This window comes from Diospyros lotus, chromosome 11, assembly GCF_014633365.1.
Source record: "Diospyros lotus cultivar Yz01 chromosome 11, ASM1463336v1, whole genome shotgun sequence".
NCBI lineage: Eukaryota > Viridiplantae > Streptophyta > Magnoliopsida > Ericales > Ebenaceae > Diospyros > Diospyros lotus.
This window is the reverse complement of record NC_068348.1, coordinates 21,384,136-21,408,358: the sequence shown is the minus strand read 5'-3', so window position 1 is coordinate 21,408,358 and position 24,223 is coordinate 21,384,136. Positions and strand designations below refer to the sequence as shown.

The window sequence follows — 24,223 nt, the reverse complement described above, 5'->3', positions numbered from 1 at the left end:
AATTTGTGAGCTCATCTGGATTAAGCAACTCCTGGAGGAAGTCAAGTTTTGTGAAGTGTCCGCTATGAAGCTTGTTTGTGATAATCAGGCTATCTTGCATATTGCTTCCAATCAAGTGTTCCATGAGCGGACTGAGCATATTGAAATCGATTGTCAGTTTATTAGAGAAAAGTTGGTTAAAGGTGTTATTGTTATAGAGTTTGTTAAATCCAGTGATCAACTTGCCGATGTTTTCACCAAGTCTTTAAATAATCATCGGATATAATATATCTGTAACAAGTTTGGTGCATATGATATTTATGCTCCCGCTTGAGGGGGAGTATTAGAATTATTAGTATAATTAGATATATTGCATATTGTTGCATGTGTTTTTATTTATTTATTTATTGTAACTATGTGTAATTAGGTTAAACCCGTAGATTATTAGGCCCGTTGTGCCTATTATAAATAACGCATTAAGAGACTAATCTCTGATGTTTTTCTCTCATAATTGTTTTCTTACAACAACAATTGAACAATTGTGTTATTTCTTCAATTTTTGATTTTATTTTTTAATTAGATAGAAATATTAGGAAAAATTTAATTAATTTTAATTTGATCTTATTTTAGTTAACAACATTTGAGTGGAAACCTGACTGAGGGGATTAAGGTAAAGTGTAGGGCCTGTTAGGTGAAAAAGAAACCAAATCGTTTTTTTGGGGAAAAATGCCAAAACTACAGGGATGTTGGGTCAATTTATTTTATTTGGACTGTCTCCACTAGACATGGTGTGGGCTTGGCCTAGAACAGGTCAACACTGTCCATGTCAGGTTGTGCCCAGGCTTGGCCCAACCCCTTTTTGACACCTCTAGGTCATGGGTTCAAGTTGTGAAAACAATCTATATGCAAACCAATGGTAAGGCTATATTGAAAAATGATCCTCTCTTCCTAGGGACACCCCCTTTTTTTTGTCGTTTTGGTTAATTTACAATGTCCATGAGCTAGTTAAAACTAGGTGAACCCTTGTCAATTGTTCATACATGCACTATTAATGTTTAATCACTCTGTCACCTGGCAGAAATATAAATGGATGCCATCTTCTTGTTTTTACCATGGATTTTGATAATTATATCTGTGCTTCTGAGCCAATGTTTACATGATTATGCTTATTTGTGTTTGATAGACATACACAGGGAGCATCTTGATAGCTGTTAACCCTTTCACAAAGCTTCCTCATCTTTATAATGTACACATGATGGGGCAATATAATGGAGCTCCTTTTGGTGAGTTAAGTCCCCATGTCTTTGCCGTGGCTGATGCTGCTTACAGGTTTGTGAGCTTTACTTGGTTGTGTCAGTGGTGATCAGTATTATTTCAATAAGCTGTTTAGCTGGTTATTGTATTCAGAGCGATGATAAATGAAGCTAGAAGCCAGTCTATTTTGGTTAGTGGAGAAAGTGGGGCTGGAAAAACGGAGACAACAAAATTGATTATGCAATATCTTACTTTTGTTGGTGGCCGTTCTGCTGGTGATGACGGAACAGTGGAGCAACAAGTTCTTGAAGTAAGAATGCACTCAAATTGTTTCAACAGTTTCATATAGGAATATAAATTGTATTTGTATGGATAGATAATTGCCCAACAAGAGAAAAACAAGTTAAATAAGTAACTACTTTACTGCTTATTGCAAAAAACTGAACATTCATGTTTGGCATACAGGGAGATTTTGCACAAACAATTTGTTTGGGTGCTTTCAAGCGACTTTTTAATTTTGTGCTTTTGTTGCAACTGCTTAGGGGCTGTTCAGATGTTGAAAGCAAGTCCTGTTTTATGAAATTTTTTTATTTGAAAGGAAAAGTTGGCATTCCCGTTCAATTGTGAAATTATTCCAAATAGGAATGCGAAAATTTTGCTTTTTTGGCTGGGCATTGTCTGACTAGTTTCATATCTTGAAAGTTTATAAATGTGTTCAAAGTAGTTGTCCAAAAAATGTGTTCAATTGTCATATAATTCAATATCATGTCATTAATAATGTTATTATTGTATTAAAATTTTGACAATTATAGTATTATTGTTATAAATGGATTCATCTATCATCACAAAATTCATGACATTGCTATATTATAATATTAATGATAATAATAATTTGTTAGTAATATTTTTGAACAATAGGTTAATAATGTTATAGGATTAATATTACTCATATAATATCCTTGATATTGCTAATATTGTAATTGTTAATGATAAATAAGTTTTAACTATTTTTTTACAGTTTGAGAAATTTTGTAATTCTTAATTTTGATTCTTGTGATATTTATTAATATTTTTATTGTTTATAGTACTAATATTATTGATATTTCTAATATTATAATACTTTTATTGTTAGCCAATTTTAAAATTTATGTTTTTACTATTTATATTGATATTAATATAAGTACAACTAATATTGATTTTGGTTGGCTGAAAACCCATTTTTTCCATTTGGAGAATAAGGGCAAAAAGTTTTTTAGTTTGGCGAAGAGAGAATGGATAACATTTCAAGAATGTTTTCTAACAATTAGTATAAATTGGGAAAACTAGAATATATTCTGTTTTCTATTTTTTTTTTTATCTGAACATGGTTTTCACTATCGTTTTTGTGAAGATTTTTTAAAAATGGCACCAGTTTTCCAAAGTTGAATGGTTGGTTAGCTTTTACATTTATATTCACTCTTGGAAGATATCTTAAACACTGTTTTGTTTAAGAAATTGGTTTTTCTTTTTTCCTTTTATAAAAGGTGATTGTTGATATGCATTGCACTTATATTACTATCAACATAAATATTAAAAGTATGAATTTTAAAATTTACTAATAATAAGCAACATTATTATATAAAATGTTAGTATCATTCACAATAAAAGTTATCAATTTATAAAAAAATTGCTAATAATAAATAATATCATAATATTAGCATATCAGTACCAACAGTATTAGTTTTATAAATAGTAAAAAAATAAATTGTAAATTTTGATTGATAATACAACAATATTGATATTAAAGAATTTGTAAAACTGTTGAAACAAATTAACATTTATATTTATTATCATTAATGATATTTGTTATAATACTAATTTTATCACTACCATAAATATTATATAGGTAATATTGATCTTATAACACTATCAATATGATTTATTAAAGAAACAATATAATTATGTTACTAATAAACTATTATTATTAAAATTCTAATATTTGCTTTGTTATGAATATTTTGTTGATTATATTAATTTTATAACATTAGATATATTAATATTAATATTTTAATTTTTTTATATTTTTACTAACATGTTTTAAAATAATTTTGACATTTGTGAAGATAACAAAATAGTTCTTTTTGTATCAATGATTGAATGCGCTTCTCAAATTTTCTGTGGGAAAGGAGCACTGAGGTATAGTGGAAAATAGGAAACCGAATACTGAAAAATGTTTTCTGTTAAACATGCCCTTATGTGTTCCTTATTTTTCTCTTACTTTTTTCTTTGCTTATGTTTGAGCATTTATAGTGCTAATATTTTCTCATTGATTCAGTCAAATCCACTTTTGGAGGCATTTGGTAATGCAAGGACTGTTAGAAATGATAACTCAAGGTGGGTTAAGCTTTTCCCCATTTATACATATTTTATTGTTTTTAGGTTGAAAATGATTTTGAATATGTAGTGTCATGGTTTTCATGAAAAATGAATAACAGGTAGTTTCATGATTGCCTTGAGATAAATTCATATTATTAATTTCTGCCCACTCCACTGCTCTTTGTCATTCTCCTTTAGTTCAATCTACTGAATCCTGATAGTGATGTCTTATTCTATTAGTTTTCTCATTCTTCTAAATATTTTTACTTTTGTTTTTGTCTTCCTACCAAATACTCATTGAAGTTTTGATATAAAATGTACGTGCATGAACACCCCCAAATAGATTGGCCTGTGTGCATCCATATCCCCATACAGTGGTGAGTACAAGGAGAGACATGCCTTATTTTCAATGTATTGATACATTAAGGGTAAAATCTAGATCAGTATTAAATAAGAAAGCAAAAGAAAATTGAAATAGTTACTATCCTGATTTTGACTCTCCTCTAACCAGGGGGGGGGGGGGGGGTCTAGCCATTTGTTTGCCTGTCTATAATCTATATACGCAACATGACACAAGGAGTGATGCTTCGCTGCAATATTGAAGCAATCCATTGACAACTCCTGCGCCAGGCAAAAATAAATTCAAAAGAAATGCAGGCACTAACTCACTCAAAAGAGTTTGTGCTGTGATCTTACATTTGGTGAGCCACTGAGCAATATAACAGTAGATAATTCACTGACCCCTTTCTTGCATATGAAGCACCAGTCTTTGTCTTCCTAAAGTTATCAATATAAGATGTAACCATGTGATGCAACCATGCGAAGAAGTCACTCTGGGTGGTGCTTTTACTTTCTGGAAAGACTTCTAAAGGATGATGTTTCACTTTCCAGCTCTAAGCACTTAATAGGAGGACCGACCTATAAATGATGAGGAGTCCTATTGGGTAGTAGGAGTTGATTATTAAGTAATTTAAAAAGGGTAGACATGGGGTTTGTTCTCAGTCTGGGAGATTTTGCCTAAGGAACCACTAGGCATTAAATAAGAGAATCTTTGCATAAGAATCTCTATCTATTTCTAAATCAAAAAGTTTTGGGAGGCATCAAAAAGTTTTGGGAATGCCTCACACAATGGCTATGGCTGCAGTAACTGCAAGTCAAATTTTCACTTTAGAACTTTTTCGATCTTAAAAAATAATGAAAATAGGGACCACAAAAATAGCAAACATACAACAAAGATGCAGTCCTGAAACAATGGAGAGCAAATAACACACTTAAACAACTGAAATCACACCCTCTCAGACCTAGAACAACAACGTAGCAGCAGCTTCCTGCTAGTCTCTTGTGCCCATGGCACTGATAGAGGGATTGGTAGGCGCTGCGGGGTTGAATCTTCAAAACCCAAGCATCCAAATCTTCAAAACCCTAGCTGGGTTGTAGCTGAAACTCTCTGTAGAGATTTCTGTCTTAAAAAGGCTTTAAAGTCCCTTTAAAGTGTCTGAGACGCTCTATTTATACCAGCTCTCAAGCTTCCAAGAGAAGGCAAGCACTATGGCTTCAAGCAGCTTCCAAGAGAAGCCAACTCCTATTTTGCAAATAACTACATGTAAAATTCACTAATCTTTTAGGAGCCCCAACAAAACACTTGCTCTTACACAAAGACTCCCCCAAAACTAACCCACCCACCCTAACATATATACCCCCGCCCCCCCAAAAAAAAAAAAAAAAGCATAAAATTACCAAAATTCCCTTAATGCCTAATCATTGAAAAACACATGACAAATGAAATTTATGTACAAGTTTGCATCATTCCCCCTTTCTTAGAAAGAACTTGCCTCCAAGCGAGTTGTCAACTTGGCTGCCTAACACATTTCAAGGTCAATTTTCATGAAATTCTCTTCGCTAATCGGTGAATTTTCACAATCACATTTGCCTTCCCATTTTACCAGAAAATTAAAATACTTTCCAGCTCTAGTCTTCACCTGCCGCACATGTATGACAGCCTGGACCATTCCTCCTTTGCTAGGAGTTACTTGAGATGGGCTTTTACACTTAACATCCTGCAATTCAACTTGTAGATTTCCATGGAAAGGGTACAAATTGCCACATTAAAAATTGATCATGTATTAATATCCTGAGGAAGTTCAACATCATAGGCATTTTCACCAAACTTGAGTAGAATTTTGCATGGCTCAATATTTTTACTCTTTTAACTTGTGATACGTACCTGCTGGAAACCTTCTTTTTGAAGGAAGAAAACATCACCCAATCACCCACTTGATGCTCCTTATACCTCCTATGCTGATCAGCTGTTGCCTTGTAATGACAATTCACATTACTAGGGGTAGTTCAAGTGGTTTTAGACTGGGAAGAACTTTGAGTTGAACCCATGTTCAAACCATGGAAGCACCAAGTGAGGCAATTTCTTGGTGCCATCATCATCATCCTTTGGGTGAAGTCTTACCTAGTCCATGTTTGTGGGTCGGTATGCATGGATCTATAGTGGACTAGTTGGGCAAGGTTGGAGCGCTTGTGTTGCCATAAAAAAATGACGGTTCACATTTTCAAGCCTGTGTCTAACTTCTTGAACCTCTTTCAAATTCTAAGCATAAGCAATTGCCTCATCACTGACCCTAGGCTGATTGGAGACATCTGTGAGATCAACAATCTGTGTTCCATATACCTGAATAATGACATAAAACTCTAGGTCATAGGTGGAGTAATTTTGTTGAGCATTGTTAAGCTTCCATTGAAATAAGCCGCTGGTCTTTCTTCCTGGCTCAAAATAGATCCAACTTCAATCTTTGATGCATCATGATCAACTTCAAAGAGTTTGTCAAAATCTGGTAAGGCCAAAATTGGTGCTTGAGTCATTTGTCTCTTTTATCTCCTCAAAGCTTTTTCAACTTCCAATGTCCGAGAAAACTTTCCTCCCTCGAAACATTCTGTGATAGATGCTACAATGGTGTTGAATTTTTTTTTTAAGTCTCCTGCAAAGTGTTGCTATACCATGGAAGCTTCATACCTCTGTCATAGTTTTGAGAGTAGGCCAACTAGTTATAGCTTTAATATTCGATGGATTGAGCTTCTATTCCCTTTGTGGAGATAATATATCCCCAAAAATCCAATCTGTCTGCCACAAAGCTGCATTTCTTGACATTAGCATATAATTGATTATGCCTCATAAGATGCAAAACAGCCTTCAAGTTTTTAATCTGACTTTGTTTGCCTCTGCTGTGCACTATATATCATCGGAATACACGACATTGCAATAATAGGTTTCTGTTAGATTCCATGAATGGTTCGGGAAATCCTGATAGCAAATCAGGATATCTTCTAGGAATCAATTACTGATTTTAAGGACAGACTGTCAACTGATTGTGTATATATTGTTTCCTAGTATTGAAACCAGATATGGTATGCCCTACTAACACTATACATAGGGCTGTATCAATCATATTCAATATGCAAGAATCCTACTTTTCTTCTCAAATACTTTCTGCACATGGTATCAGAGCCCTATGTTTTTTTTTTTTTTTGAGTTGAAATCTGTTTGTGGCCTTCATTGCCCTTTAATTGCCTTCATCGCATTGTGTGGCCTTCATTGCCAATTACCTTAATCAGTCTATCCCTCAGTCACGATGTTAGAAATTATTGAGTTTGCACCTATGCCCGTGGCCATTATTGCCCCATTTGAAATATGCACTTGGATCCCACTCTCTTTGGAATTTTGTAGCGCACATACAATGTGATTTTCGCATCTTGTCATGTACTTGGGGGACATTCTGTAATAAATAGAATTTAGTGGTAATAGGGAGCTATAAACCATTGTATATGGGCAGTAATGGCGTGTGATACTTAGGCGGTTATTTTGGTGAGAGATGTAGCATGTGAGGGAAGGCTATAAATTGTGGCCGACCCTACTATTGGAATTATCCAGAATTTGAATGAAATCTTGATTCCCTCTCAATTCTCTTCTCAATTCTTCTATCCTTCTCTCTCTCTCTCTCTCTCTCTATTTCTCTAATTCTCTTTCCTCATACTTCACGAGATTCTTCTCGTTTTCACTAAGGTCTCTACCAACCGGGAGAGATTAATTCTCGAGCATTGCTAGATCCTTGCGGATCTGGCAATTTGGTATCAGAGCCAAATTCTGGGACTTGCGAATGAAAGAGACGATAATGGCCGAAGGCATACGGATGAAGAACTTGGAGGCTCAAGTCTAGCAATGCAGATCCACGATGGCGGATTTGTTGGCAAGGGTAAACCAATTGGAGTTGGGATCCGAGAGGAACTGTGAGGCGATCGTCACCGTCGGTAGGAAGTTGGATGTGGCTGTAATGCAGATCCGAGAGGAGTTGCAAGGATTTATGGTGATGTTCGCAAGGCAGCATTAGGCAAGCATTCCACCTGATTTCCCCCCCCCCCCCCCCCCCCCAAGAGAGAGCAGAGCTGATTTTTCTAGGGTAGGGCAGGATGGATCCAATTATGCCAAGGAGAGGAATGAATTAGAGGACCATTGAGACTTCGGTAGGAGGAGAAGATCAGGGGTAGCCAGGGGAGGCTGGATGGGAATGACAGCATGAGGCGCTGGTAGGCCACAATCTGCATGGTTTACCCATGTTGCGATTAGAAATTCCCTTATTCAGTGGGGTGAACCCTTGTTGGTGGGTTAGGAGATGTGAAAGGGTGTTTGAGTGGTATGGAGCGGCCGAGAAGCAAAAGGTGGCAATAGTAGTAGTGTACCTTTACGATGCAGGGGATGCTTGGTACCATGGGTGGTCCAAGGTCTAGGAATTTTGCAGATGGGGAGATTTCATAGAAGAATTATGTGAAAGGTTCGGGGATCGGGGGCTATCGGATGTGGTTGAGGAATTTAACAAAATCAAGCAGGTGGGAATGGTGATGGAGTACCAACTAAGATTTGAGGAGTTGAAGGCCTCGATGCTCAACCACAACCCATTCTTAACAGAGGCTTATTTCGTTTCGAGCTTTATAAGCGGCTTGAATGAGGAATTGAGACCCTTGGTGAAGGTGCTAAGACCTCAGACCCTCAAGCACACTATCGACAGTGCCAGGCTACATGAGATGGCAGAGGAAGCACTAATTAAAAAGTAGAGGGCAATGAATAAGATTGTTGTCCTAATGAGTTCACTGCCTAGAAGGAGTTATATCAAAGAATGGGGACGTCGATCTCCGGGCATGAAGAATTTGGCGCTACCCCAACCCCCAAGGTGGGAAGACCATGGAACAGAGGAGATAGGTGGGCCTCTGTTTTAAGTGTGCAAACAAGTATTACTTGGGCCATCAATGCAAGAAACAACTCCTGTTATTAAAGGGGAAGAAGGAGATTTGGTGGAAGAGGGGGAAGCATCACACATGCAGGAAGAAGAAGACAATGGTTAGATCTCCCTACACGCCCTAAAGGGACTCACCAACAACAAGATAATTAAGGTAGAGGGGCAGGTGGATGAGAGTAAACTAATGATCTTGATTGATAGTGGGAGTACCCACAGTTTTTTGGATGAGGGTACGGCTTGGAGGTTGAAATGCCCCATAATTCCCACTCAGCCATTGACAGTGATGATGGCCAATGGGAATAAGGTGATGAGCAGGTCTGCTTGTGCATGGTTTTGTTGGGAGATGCAAGGAGAGGGATTCGAGGCCGATTTGAGGCTACTAAAATTAGGGGGATGTGATGTAGTATTGGGGGTCGATTGGATGAAAAATGTTAGCCCGATCTGCTTTGACTTTTAACAAAATGGATGTAACCTTCAAGAAGGAAGGAAGGAAGATGACACTAAGAGGCAACAAGGAATTTGGGATATGCAATGATTACGAGTAGGGGGTTATAGAAACTATTCAAGCAGAAGATGAACCAAGTGGCATAGTTCTCTGTTCAAGGCACTGAGGAAGGAGTTGGGCATAGAAGGGGAGTTCATGTTAACCATCAGAAGTTCCTCACAATCCCACACTGAGGCACATCATTTTGATCTACTTATTATGCCCCTAGTTGAATTTGAGAATTTATTTGTAGAGCCTCAGTCCCTACCCCCAACCCGAGCCATTGACCACACCATCAACCTTAAGCCCCACACAGAACTCGTTAACATTTGTGCCTACCGCTACCCTCCTAACCAGAAAACAAAAATCGAAAAATTGGTTAAGGAGATGCTCCACAAGTCCTTCATAAGACCCAGCCACAGCTCTTTTGCATCCCTAATGCTGTTGGGTAAAAAAAAAAAAATAAAAGATGGTTCCTGGTAATTTTGTGCTGATTACTGCTAGTTAAACGACATAACCATCAAGAACAAATTCCCCATCCCACTCATTGATGACCTGCTAGACGAATTGTAACATGCTACTATTTTTTCTAAGTTGGACCTGAGATCCTGATACCACTAGATCCGGATGAATCCTATTGACATTTCCAAAACCGCATTTAGAACTCACCAGGGCCACTATGAATTCTTTGTTATGCCCTCTGGCTTAACCAATGCCCCGGCTACCTTTTAATCTCTAATGAACCAAATTTTTGAGCCATACCTCAGAGATTTTATTCTTGTGTTCTTTGATGATATTTTGATATACAATCTAACTTTTGACCTTCGCCTAAAACATTTGAGGACTACATTTGAAATTCTTAAGCTCAACTAACTATAAATTAAGAGATCAAAGTGTGCCTTCGCACAAAGCCAAGTGGAATATTTGGGATATATCATATTGGGCCAAGGAGTGAGTACAGACCCCAAAAAAGTGGTTGCCATGACCAACTGGCCGATACTGACAATTGTTAAGGCCCTGAGAGGTTTCTTGGGGTTCACCGGTTATTATAGAAGATTTGTAAAGGGGTATGGAGCTATAAGTAGGCCACTTACGGACCTGTTGAAGAAAGACAACTTTGGGTGGGATCATAAGGCAAAGGCAGCCTTTGAGTCACTGAAGAGGGCTATGAGTGAAACCCAGTGCTCTACCTGCCAGACTTTGGCAAGACATTTGTGGTGGAGACAGATGCTAGTGGAATGGGATAGGTGCGGTGCTTATGCAAGAAGGCAGACAATTAGCTTTTATAAGTGAGGCTTTAGCCCCAAAACATATGGGCCTCAGTGTGTATGAAAAGGAGTTGTTAGTTGTCATTTTTGCAATTGATAAATGGAGACATTACCTTGAGGGGAACAAGTTTATCATAAAGACCGATCGCAAGAGTTTGAAGTTTCTATTACAACAAAAACTTCACACCCACTTGTAGAGAAATGGGATGATTAAATTAATGGGCCTGGACTATGCAATCCAATACAAGAAAGGGAAGGAGAACATTGCGACAGATGCTTTGTCTAGATGCCATGAAGAGGGAACAGTTGCTGCCATCTCATCTTAGCTTTAGTTCAAGAGTGGTGTCAAGAGGTGGCTAATAGTTAGGAGGGGGACGAGCAGGCCAAGGCTCTCTTGGAGCAATTGATAATTGCTCATGCAAGTAAGGTGGGGTATACACTGTAGAAGGATTATTCACTGCATTTCAGTATTTTGTATTTTGCATTTCAGTATTCTATATTTTCTTATCTGCAAGTTGCTGTGTTTATTTAGCTAATAGCTGTATGTATTGTGGCGGTGTAGTTAGGAGGTTATCTTGTTGAGTATAAATATAAACTCAGTATAGCTTTTTATGTTGTTGATTACACTTTCAGTTATATTCAAAGATTCATGAGAGTTTCTTCTCTCTCAATTGTGCCCTAATCTACTACTTTTGTCTACTCTTATCATATTATTTCATGGTATCAGAGCCATTGGCGCAAGTCATGAATTCGAATCTTGATCATAGTGCCTCCTCTTCTCTTCCACCTTGCTTGTCCTTTTCTTTATCATCTGCATCGCAATTGGATTTTCCTGCAGTTGCAAAAGCGTTTAGTTTCATTTCGATAAAATTGGATTCCGACAATTATATCTTTTTGAAGGCTCAAGTTTTGGCTAGGATTAGAGCTTTTGATTTATTGCCTTAACTTAACAAGACTCCACCACGACCAAAGTATGTAGCAGATCATGATAACGGAGAATCTGGAGCTCAGATGCTGAACTCGGAATACCTTAATTGGCTGCGATCAGACCAGTTACTTCTAGGCTGGCTCTTTTTGACAACTGATAAGGAGGTCTTGACGCAGGTAATTCATTGTGAATCATCTGTCGAGGTATGGTCTTCACTTGAAAGTTTATATTCAAGACAAACAATTGCTAAATCCTAACTAAAGCAGCAACAACTAAGATTAGTTAAGAAAGATTCTTTGTCTATTAATGACTACATCGTTAAACTCAAAACCATTGGACATTCTCTAGTTGCAATAGACGGGCCATTGGATGATAAGGAATTACTTCTTGCAATTCTTAATGGATTAGGTCATGATTATGAAACAGTTGTGAGCCTAATTACTTACCAAATGGATGAAATAGATCTTGAGAAAGTGCAATACTTCTTGCTAATGCACGGACAAAGACTAGCATCTAAGAATTTGCCACAATCGACAATTAATTTTGATTCAATTACAGCTGCATCTATGCAAGTCAATATGATTGCATATACAACAAGAGGTGTTGGTAATTTCATGAACAATAGAGGTGGTTTCAGTCAAAGAGGAGGTGGTTATATGAATCGAGGTGGAAGAGGACGAGGTAGATAGTCTGGTAAGCGGCTTTATTGCCAATTGTATGGCAAGCCAAGGCACTTTGTCGATAGATGTTATCACAAATTTGATATAAAGTTTTAGAGGACACCTACTTCTAATCAAAGATTTGATCCTCAAGTCTCTACTCCATCTGATTCAAGAGCTTTTCTAGCATCCCTAAGTGATAGTAATGAGTCCTACATGAATGATATAGGTTTTGTTCAAGGAACTAACTATAATCATTTTCCTTCTCCTTCTCCTATTGATCACAACCTCCAGCCTTCTACATTAGATCATTCTTGGTTTGTTGATTCTGGTGCAACAAACCATATCACTTCCAATCTAAACAACTTGTCTCTGCATGCTCCTTACAATGGCGGAGACAAAGTATCAGTTGGTAATGGTAAGCAACTCACTATCTCTAATGTTGGTCTTGGTCATTTACTTTCACAAACAAAACCTACATCTTGTGTTACTTTGTCAAATGTTCTACATGTGCCTAACATAAAGAAAAATCTAATTAGTGTCTCACAACTCACACGAGATCATGATCTTGTTGTTGAATTTAACTCTCATTCTTGTTTGATCAAGGACAAGAATACCAGACAAGTGCTACTCAGAGGATAGCTTAAGGATGGGCTATACCAACTGAGTTCAGCTTTTGATCTTGCTATTCCCAGCTCTTCATCTCATTATGTTAAACCTAGATATGTTGTTAGCAGTACATTTCCTTCAAATTGTAATGAGTTTTCTTTCAGTAAGTGTAATAGACAAGCTCCATTTAGTCATGGATTGTCACCTAGTGTAAATGTTGCCCAAAAGAATAATGTGTATTAGCAGTGGCACGCAATGCTAGGGCATCCCTCTTTCAATGTACTACGCTTAATTCTAAATAAAATTCAGATTCCTTGTTCTTCCACATTACTTTTTTTTTGTGATTCTTGTCAAATTAGAAAACTTAATTAACTTCCATTTGTTGATTGCCATATTACAACTGTAAAACCTCTTGAGTTGGTCTATTCAGACCTATGGGGTCGATCTCCAACTTTGACCATTGAAGGATATCGATATTACATCATTTTTGTTGATGCTTACACACGTTATACATGGCTATACTCTTTAAAGTTAAAATCTGATGCCTTGTCAACTTTTGTTGTCTTTCACAAATTTGTTGAACTTCAGTATCGAACCAAAATTAAAGCCGTTTTTCCTTTTCTCCATAGTCATGGCATACAACCACGTTTCACTTGTCCCCATATCCATCAACAGAATGGTGTGGCGAAGAGGAAGCATAGGCATATTGTTGAAATGGGACTTAGTTTATTGAGTCATGCTCATATGCCTCTCAAATTTTGGGTAAAAGCGTATCAAACAGTAGTACACCTTATTAATTTGCTTCCTTCATCACCTATCAAGTTCCGCACACCATTTGAACTGTTATATCATAAACAACCAAATTAGTTAATGCTCCAATCCTTTGGTTGTGCTTGTTTTCTTTATCTAAGACCCTATGTCAAGCACAAATTCGATTTTCATTAAGCAAAATGTATTTTTATTGGGTATAGTCATGTTTGAGCAGGCTACAGGTGTTTGCATCTTACTGGACAAATTTATGTTTCAAGAGATGTTAAATTCAATCCTGATGATTTTCTTTATCTCAGTCTATTCAAGTCTTCTTCACCTTCTATTCCTAAAAGTTTTTCCACGCTATACTTTCAGTCCCTTCCTTCTTTTCCTTCCTCTGTAGTAGCAAAACCTCTGGGTTCATCCTTATCGAACATTGTTAATTCTGCTGCCTCCTTGCCTCTATCTCCTGCTGTTTCTTCACAGCCTGTGCAACCTTCTTCTTGTTCTTCTAGACCTATAACCCATGTGTCTGATTTTTCAGCTCCTTTAGCCCCTTCTTGTCATCGTATGTCGACCAGGTCCAAGGCCAAATCTCTTGCCATTACATCACCTCATGCCTTAATGAGTTCTTTAGAACATAGTTCAGTTCATGAGGCCTTCTTAGACTCACAATGGGTTAAGGCCATGAAAGAGGAGTTTGGTACCTTGCAGCGTAATCACACTTGGGATTTAGTTCCCTATTCTAAGGATATGAATGTAATTGGCTGCAAGTGGGTGTTTCAGGTCAAATATAATTCTGATGGCACAGTCCTAAAGTATAAGGCTCGCATAGTGGCCAAGGGGTTTTTTCAAAATTCGGGCAGTGATTATGCTGAGACATTCAACCCTGTGGTTAAAGCTCCCACTATTAGAGTTTTGTTCTCATTGGTGGTTACGTTTGGTTAGGACATCCAACAAGTGGATATAAATAATGCTTTTCTAAATGGTGAGTTTAGTGAGGAAGTGCTTATGTCTCATCCATAAGGGTTTGTTGATTCTTAGTTTCCTAAATCCATTTGCAAGTTGAAGAAGTCGCTTTATGGGCTCAAACAAGCTCCTAGAGCTTGGTATACTAAGTTGCGAGTTGCTTTACAATCTTGGGGATTTACTAGAGCAGTATCTGATGTCTCTTTATTTGTCAAGAGAACTTTTCAATTTGTGTTGTTTCTCTTGGTGTATGTAGATGAGATTTTAATCACTGGGTCAGATGGCACAACATTTAGAGCTTGTATTCATGATTTGGAAACTCATTTTGCTTTAAAGACTCTTGGATCTGTTAGTTACTTTCTTGGATTTGAGGCCTATAGAGATCATAGTGGCATCTATCTTACTCAATCCAAATACACATTGGATCTCTTGAAGAAGGCAGCTATGTTAGACTGTAAATCGTGTGCCACTCCAGTAAATACAACATAATCTATAACAAATGAGGGTGATCCTTTCTCTAATCCATCTCTATTTCGGACTGTGGTTGGTTCCTTCTAGTATCTAACTTACACTAGACCCGACATTACTTTTGCAGTTAATAAGCTCGGTTAGTTCCTATCTGCCCCCAAGCAGCATCATTGGCTGGCTTGTAAAAGACTTTTTAGATACCTCAAGGGCATTATTGATTTGGGCTTGTTATTTTCTCCTCCTTCTACAGATCTGCCCTTAGTTGTATATACTGATGCTGGTCACGCTGGTTGCAAGATAACTAGACGTTCCACAAGTGAATTGTGTGTATTTCTTGGAAATAATTTGATAGTTTGGAGCTCTCGGAAGCAATCAGTTGTAGCATGGTCAGTTAAAGAAGTTGAATACAGGGCTATTGCCCAAGGTGTAACTGAAGTTATGTGGCTTAAATCTTTGTTTTCAGAACTGGGGTATCCTTGTATTCATCCTCCTGTTGTATGGAGTGACAATCTAGCGGCTAAAAGCATTGTTGAAAATCCAGTATTTCATTTTTGCACTAAACATATTGATATTGATATTCATTTTGTGTGAGAAAAGGTGGAGAATGGTGAAGTTGATATATGTTTTGTTCCTACTGCTTATCAGATGGTAGATGTTTTCACTAAGGGATTATCAAGAAGTAGATTTCAGCTTCTATGTGACAAACTCAGTCTTAAGTTGTCATCTATTCAAAAGGCTGCTTTTCAAGGAGTCTTAGATAAGCAAACATCCAAAAAGGAAGTTTGATTTGAGGGGGAATGTAGAAGGATTATTCATTGCATTTCAGTATTCTGTATTTTCTTATCTGTAAGTTGCTTTGTTTATTTATCTAATAGCTGTATGTATTGTGGTAGTGTAGTTAAGAGATTATTTTTTTAAGTATAAATATAAACTCAGTATAGCTTTGTATGTTGTTGATTACACTTTCAGTTCTATTCAAAGATTCACGAGAGTTTCTTCTCTCTCGATTGTGCCCTAATCTTAGGGGTGTCAACGGTTCGGATTGGTCCGGTTCTATAAGAATTCAGTAACCGAACCATTTTTAACAGTTCTGAAAAAATAAGAACCGTAACCGAACCATTACATATATAAAACCAAACCATGACTAATTCGTCACACCATACCGGTTTCGGTTCGGTTTCGATTCTATCCAATTAACATTTTCGCAAAATATGAAATTACAAACAAATTTGTTAATTAAAATAAACCCGTAACTTCATTAATGCTTCAAGTCTTGAAGTAAAAGTAGAACAAAATAATTCATAGATTGCCTCATCAAATGAGATTACATCAATCGTTTAGTGTAACAATAGCGTATAAAAGTCTAGAAATAAAAGAGTTCATAAATCTCGCTAATTTTCTAGGAAATGATACTATTTATGTGTATGTATATATATATACCCAAAAAATTATAATATATATATAAGTATAATATCGGTTCCGGTTCGGTTCAAATCACGGTTTGAAAAAAAAAAAAAACCAATAACCAAACCAAATATATCGGTTCTTAATTTTTTAGAACTAGAATCTAACATTTGAACCATAGAACCAATCCAAAAGGCAAGGTTCGGTCCGGTTCACCGGTTTTTGAATATTTTTTGACACCCCTACCTAATCTACTACTTTTGTCTGCTCTATCATATTGTTTCATACACTGGCAAATGGGGTGATAAGATTCAAGGGTGGGCTGGTGGTAGGAAACAACACAAAACGGAAGAAGAAGATACTACAGGCCTTACATGAATCCCCTCTTGGTGGCTATTTAGGAGTCCAAAATACTTATCACAAGGTGAAGCAGTTGTTAAGCTGGCTTAAGTTGAAAGAGGAGGTGATGAAGCTTGTCCTTGCATGTGATGTGTGTAAGAGATGCAAATATGAGACGGTGGCCTACTAAGGGTTTTTACAACCACTGAATATTCCGGGGTAGGCATGGGAGAGTGTTTCTATGGACTTCATTGAACGGTTTCTGTGGTCGAAAGGGAAGGACTGTATATTTGTTGTGGTAGACAAATTCTCCAAATTTGCTTATTTTATGGGCCTCACTCACCCTTACATAGCACAAGAAGTAGCTTGGGTCTTCTTAGACCAAGTGGTGAAAATGCATGAGGTGTTGAAGACTATAGTGTCAGACTGAGACAAGGTTTTCACTAGCTTCTTATGGCAATCACTAATGAAATCTCTGGGAGCTAAGTTGAACCTCTCCTCTGCCTATCATCCCCAAACTGATGGGTAGACCGAGAGAGTCAACCAATGCCTCGAAATCTACCTCAAGTGCCTGTGTTTTGCACATCCAAAGAGCTGGCACAAGTGGATTTCAGTAGCACAGTGGTGGTATAATTCCACCTACCATAGTGCCATTAAAATGCCACCCTTCAAGGCCCTTTTTGGCTACCAATCCCCCTTATTGCCAGCTACCTGGCCCTACCAGTGTGGTTGTTGTGGATGAACACCTGCAAAAAAGGCAGTAAGTCCTTTAGCAACTGAAGAAGGACTTAGCCATAGCCCAAAATCAGATGAAACAAATGGCGAACAAGGGAAGGAGTTAGAGAACATTCAATGTGGGGGAGGCAGTCTATCTGAAGCTGAAGGGACCCCATCTCAGATCCTTAGCTTTTGACCCTATCTCTAAGTTGAGTTCCAGATACTTTGGTCCCTTTCCCATTGTCGCTAAATTGGGAAATGTAGCTTACAAATTGCAGCTACCAAAGGGAACTCTAACCCACCCGATGTTTCATGTATCGTTGTTGAAGAAGTCAGTAGGGGACCAATCGTTCAGTGCCCAGTTACCCTAGAGACCCTTGGACCCTGAATTGCCTCCAGAACTGGTTGTCATTGTAGATCATAGAGTCATCTATCAATATGGGGCCCCAATAATGCATGTGTTGGTGCAATGGTCCAACATGCCTCCAAATAGTAGCACTTGGGAGTACCTCCCAGACTTAAACAGTTTCCCAAAGTTGCTAGTCTCCTAACCATTTCTTGAGGACAAGAAATGTGTCACGGGAGGGTATTTGTCATGTATCGGGGGGGGGGGGGGGGGGCATATTATAATAAAAAAAAATTAGTGGTAATAGGCGCTATAAACCATTGTATATGGGCAGTAATGGTGTGTGATGCTTAGGAGGTTATTTTGGCTGGAGATGTAGCATGTGAGGGAAGGCTATAAATTGTGGCCGACCCAATTATTGGAATCATCTAGAATTTGAATGAAATCTTGATTCCCTTCTCAATTCTTCTATCCTTCTCTATCTTTCTCTATTTCTCTTTCCTCCTACTTCACGAGATTCTTCTCGTTTTCACTGAGGTCTCTACCAATAGGGAGAGATCAATTCTCAAGCATTGCCAGATCCTTGTGGATCTGACACATCTTTGAGGCCTTTCATGTTGCTGGACGCGCCTTTCATTACCAAGTCTTTCTTCATCACTCTAACTATCATTTTCAGCTTCAAATAGCTGATTAATTTTGATCCCCCATACCATCAGATTCATCTTCGCTATCATTTCTCTGATTTTGAAGATCCATAGTTTGTGTAACAAGCTGAGTAAGGTTTCTAAATTGTTCCTGCAATTCTTAAAACATTTCAACAGTGACATATATACCTTGATGGCCTTTATTTTCCTCTTCCCCCTCTTGTAGCCATTAACTCTCAAGTTCAACTTGCCTTGACACTAATTTGCATCAAAGAAGCTATGTGATTGGGTAAAAGAACTTCCCACACCTGCAAAATTCTCCTCCACAATACACATATGCTCACATGTGGTCTATGGTGCATGCATTCCTGCCCATAAGGACAAGCAATTCTATTTGCCACTTCCATCCTGCCAAAGCTATTAGGTCCATTCCAAATCTTCTTAATCATGTCTCTAGTAAACATTTGTTAAGTCTTGCCATCCCAATGCCTAGGCCTCTTGTTAGAAAGGAGTTTGCACATTTTGCTCCCATTGATAGACAAGTGCTTTCATTAAAGTAAGGTTGTCCTTTCGAGTATGCTGGCAATTCCTAGGGTTTTTTCTCCAACACTTTGCAACAACCCCATCCCAAACTTTCTAAGGCCTAAACTGAGAACCCTAAGGTAACCAAAACTAGTAGACAATCTGTAGAAATAGAAGTATTTTTTGAATATAGGATATTCTTTGTATATCTTAGATTCTATGTATATTCCTATTTCCTTTTTTGTTATTTTCCTTTTGTATTATTCTCTTCCTCTATAAAGAGAAAAGGGAAATCATTGTATAATTCTAAGAAATAGAGAATTATATTTTCTCCATCTTGTTTAGATGGTATCAAAGCAGGAATTAGGATTAAATCACAGCCGTTCAATTGTGAAACCCTAATTTCCTCCATTCCTCTGCTATACCCTAAAAGTGACGCCGTCCTTCACTGGCCATCCTCCGGCTGCCGCCGCCCTTACATCGGCCGCTGCCTCTGAGATCCGGCCATCCCGACCGCTTCTGCATCTTCAGTCATCGTTGTTCTCCAGTGGGTTCCCACCTCTGGAACGGTTGCGATCTCCTAGCCTCTCGCGAATGTCGGCTTTCATCAGTTGCACCTGTCGCTGTCCTTGGTTGCGAAGGTCGGCGTTGCATCGCACTCCAGAGCCGCCCCTATCCGTCGTTCGTGTTGCTTCTCCATCACGCATCGAACGTTTGCATCTGTATGACATTTGGGAAAGATTGGCTATTTGACTGGTGCCACATTTACCCCAGATAGTAAAGACCTGTTGTATGACATTTGGGATGCCGAGAATTCAATGGTGATGACGTGGCTTATTAACTCCATGGAGGAAGACATAAGTTCGAACTATATGTGCTTCTCTACAGCAAAAGAACTATGGGATGAAGTCACTGCCATGTATTCCGATTTGGGGAATCAATCCCAAATCTACGAGCTCAACTTGAAACTTGGTGAGATTCGACAAGGTAGTGATACTGTCACCATATATTTTAATTCCTTAAAGTGCATTTGGCAGGACTTGGATCTCTTCAATACATATGAGTGGAAAAACACAGAAGATTGCAAATATTATCAGAAAATGGTCGATGCTAACTGGGTATTTAAGTTTCTCGCTGGACTCAATGTTGAGTATGATGAAGTCGGCGTGAAGAAAGCCGCAGACTGGTTATGTTGGGCAAGAAAAAGAGTGGAGAAAGTGGGCTATATGAAAATATGGCGCTTGTGACTGGTGATGCTAATGCTGGTGGACGGAATATTGCGAGTCAACGAAAGGCGGAAGAAAAAAACCTCGTGTTTGGTGTGATCATTGCAATAAACCACGCCATACTCAGGAGACCTGTTGGGTGCTTCATGGCAAGCCAGCCAATTGGAAGTCTAGATCGAAGTGATCCCAACCTACTGCTCATGAAGCTGATGCAGGACCATTCAACAAAGGGCAACTTGATCAACTTCTGCGATTGCTAAAGCCTAATCTATCCCCTGGTACACCCAATTGTTCTTTGGCCTATTCAGGTAGAAACCCTTTTGCCCTATCTAGCTCTTTTCAATCTGTTCCATGGATCATTGATTCAGGAGTATCTGATCATATGACTGGTTTATCCCATCTGTTCAACTCGTATATTTCTTGTTCTGGTAGTGAAAAAATAAGAATAGCCGATGGTAGTCTTTCACCTATTGCAGGTAAAGGTCTCATTAAACTTTCTGAGAATATTGATCTTCAATCAGTACTCCATGTTCCTAAACTTACCTGCAATCTTCTTTCTGTTAGTAAACTCTCCAAAGATTCTAACTGTCGTGTTATCTTTTTTGATTCCTATTGCATTTTTTAGGCCCAGAACTCGGGGAAGACGATTGGCAGTGCTAGAGAAATAAACGGGCTCTACTATTTGGATGGTGATGTCTTGCGTAATAAAAAAGCTCACGGGCTGAGTGGTATTAGTTCTACTTCTGTTTCTAATCAGATAATGCAATGGCATCTTAGGCTAGGCCATCCTAGTTTTCCTTACTTGAAACATTTATTTCCTGCGTTGTTTAAATGAGTGGATCCTTCTATGTTTCAATGCGAGAGTTGTCATTTATCCAAAGATCATCATGTTAAATTTCTTTCAAAACCCTATTGTCCTTCAAAACCATTCTATTTAATACATAGTGATGTTTGGGGCCCTTCTAAGGTCTCCACTTTATCTGGCAAAAAGTGGTTTGTTACTTTTATTGATGATCATACTCGAGTTTGTTGGGTTTACTTACTTGCAAAGAAATCTGATGTGCCTAGAACTTTCAAGGATTTTTTCTATCTAATTGAGGCTCAATTTAACACAAAAATATGTATTCTTCGATATGATAATGGCACTGAATATTTTAATGAATCTTTGGGGGTTTTTTTAAAAGAAAAAGAAATTTTACATCAATCCACTTGTCGTGAAACTCCCCAACAAAATGGTATTGTTGAACGAAAAAAATGACATCTACTCGAGGTTGCTAGGGCCATCATGTTTTCTATGAATGTCCCTAAATACCTCTAGGGTGATGCAATTTTAACTGCTTCCTATCTCATCAATCGTATGCCCACTCGTGTTCTATAGTTTCAAACCCCCTTACACTCTTTAAAATAACTTTTCCTTCTCTGTCGTATATATTCTGAGTTACCCTTAAAAGTTTTTGGATGCACTTGCTTTGTTTATGTTCCTCAAATATTTCGTTCCAAATTGGATCCCACAGCTGAAAAATGTGTCTTTCTAGGCTATGCACCAAATAAAAAAGGGTACAAATGCTTTAATCCTGTTACCAAAAAAACTTATATTAGTATGGATGTGTCTTTTCTCGAAACTCAACCCTACTTTTCCAATAATCATCTTCAGGGGGAGCATATTGAGAAAGAAGATAATTTTTTGAATTATAATGTTGAGCCGGATAATTACTTAAAACTCTATGATCCTCGTCCTACCATGATTGGTACTCCCCTCCACTCTGATAAACAACTCAAGGATATAAATGTTCCAAAAATTGTGGAACATGGTGTGTCTGGTTCACAGGTGCCTAACATGATGGGATTGGAACCAGGGGGAGAATTACCACAAACGAATCAAAATATTCCAAAATCGGAGCTTCAGTTTTATACTAGAAGACAAACCCTGAAGAATACTATTAATCCGAATATTCCTCTAACAATTGAACAATCGACGTCTTCGAGTGATGGGCTTTCCGATAGTTCTTCTTCTTTTCATGGTAACTCTAAACTCACTCCTCCAGATTATTCTTCATTTGATTTGTCTGATCTTGATGTCCCTATTGTTATTAGGGAAGGAGTGAGATGTTGTACCAAACACTCAATTGCTAAATACCTGTCATACCAAAAATTGTCCAATCATCATAAGGCCTTTCTTTCAAAAATTTCTAACCTGCATGTCCCAAGAACAATTCAGGATGCACTTGGTGACCCAGATTGGAAGTTAGCAGTCCAGGAGGAAATGAGTGCTCTTAGAAAGAATGGAACTTGGGAGATTCTGAACAAACCAGAAGGCAAGATAACAGTAGGTTGTAAGTGGGTATTTACTATAAAATGTAAGGCAGATAGGAGCATTGAAAGATATAAAGCAAGGTTGGTTGCTAAGGGTTTCACCCAAACATACGGCATCGACTATCAAGAAACATTTGCTCTAGTAGCTAAAATAAACTCCATTCGAGTTCTTCTCTCCCTTGCAGTGAATCTTGATTGGCCACTCCACCAATTTGATGTTAAGAATGCCTTCCCTAAATGGTAATTTAGAAGAAGTGTTTATGGATCTTCCACTAGGGTTTGAAAAGAGCCTCGGTACAAACAAGGTATGTCGTTTAAAAAAATCATTGTATGGTCTAAAACAGTCTCCGTGAGAGTGGTTTGAAAGATTTGGAAAGGCGGTGAAAAACTATGGTTACATTCAGAGCCAAGCAGACCACACACTATTCTTCAAGCACGGCAACGACTGTAAGAAAGCAATCTTAATTGTCTATGTGGATGATATAATAATGACTGGTGATGACAAGGGAGAGATTGAAGAGCTTAAGAGGAGATTAGCTCACGAATTCGAGATCAAGGACTTGGGTCCTCTAAAGTACTTTCTTGGGATGGAATTTGCAAGATCTAAGGAGGGGATCTTTGTCAACCAACGTAAGTATATTTTGGATTTACTCAGTGAAACAGGAATGCTTGGGTGTAAGGTTGCTGAAACTCCCATTGAACCCAACTTAAAACTTCAACCTGCTGAGGCCAAGAATGTGGTAGAAAGGGAGAAATATCAAAGACTTGTGGGTAGACTTATCTATTTATCCCATACTCAACCAGACATAGCCTTTGCTGTAAGTGTTGTAAGTCAATTTATGCACTCACCTGGTTCACAACATTTTGAAGCTATCTACAGAATTCTGCGGTACCTAAAGGGGACCCCTGGGAAAGGTCTACTTTTTAGAAAACGTGGACATCGTCATGTAGAGGCTTATACAGATGCGGACTAGACAGACAGTATAACTGACCGAAGATCTACATTAGGGTACTACACTTTTGTGGGAGGCAATCTTGTTACTTGGAGGAGTAAGAAACAAAATGTGGTGGCCAGAAGCTGTGCTGAAGCTAAATTTCGTGCAATTGCCCATGGTATTTGTGAGGTCATGTGGATAAAGGGGCTTCTATCAGACTTGAAACTCTCCACTTTTTTTTCGGCTAAAGTTTACTATGATAATAAAGCTGCAATCTCTATTGCTCATAATCCAGTTCTCCATGACAAGATAAAGTATGTAGAGGTGGATAAACACTTTATTAAGGAAAAAATTGATAATGGAGTAATTTGTATGCCCTACATTCCAACAGTTGACCAAGTGGTTGACATTCTTACAAAAGGAGTACATAGAACTCAGTTTGAGAAACTTGTGAGCAAGCTTGCCATGGAAGATATCTTCAAGCCAGTTTGAGGGGGAGTGTAGAAATAGAAATATTTTTTGAATATAGGATATTTTTTGTATATTTTAGATTCTATGTATATTCTTATTTCCTTTTTTGTTATTTTCCTTTTGTATTATTCTCTTCCTTTATAAAGAGAAAAGGGAAATCATTGTATAATTTTAAGAAATAGAGAATTATATTTTCTCAATCTTGTTTAAACAATCTATAGTCTAGTACAAAACCCCAATTTAGACAGGTTTTGTCCTAAGATTGCTTCAAAGCATGCAAAACACA

At 37.9% G+C, this 24,223-nt stretch overlaps 1 protein-coding gene across 2 annotated transcripts in view; it reads left to right on the top strand.

Moving 5' to 3' along the window:
- The window catches only part of LOC127813300 (myosin-15), a 145,619-nt gene that overhangs the window by 8,597 nt on the left and 112,799 nt on the right, over positions 1-24,223 (top strand). The window contains exons 3-5 of one of the 2 annotated variants that reach the window (XM_052354213.1): positions 1,163-1,308; positions 1,387-1,543; positions 3,548-3,606. In XM_052354213.1, coding sequence (XP_052210173.1) covers positions 1,163-1,308; positions 1,387-1,543; positions 3,548-3,606 — 362 coding nt within the window. Of the gene's footprint in view, positions 1-1,162; positions 1,309-1,369; positions 1,544-3,547; positions 3,607-24,223 lie in introns of those variants that run through there. The other variant, XM_052354214.1, reaches the window with a different exon arrangement.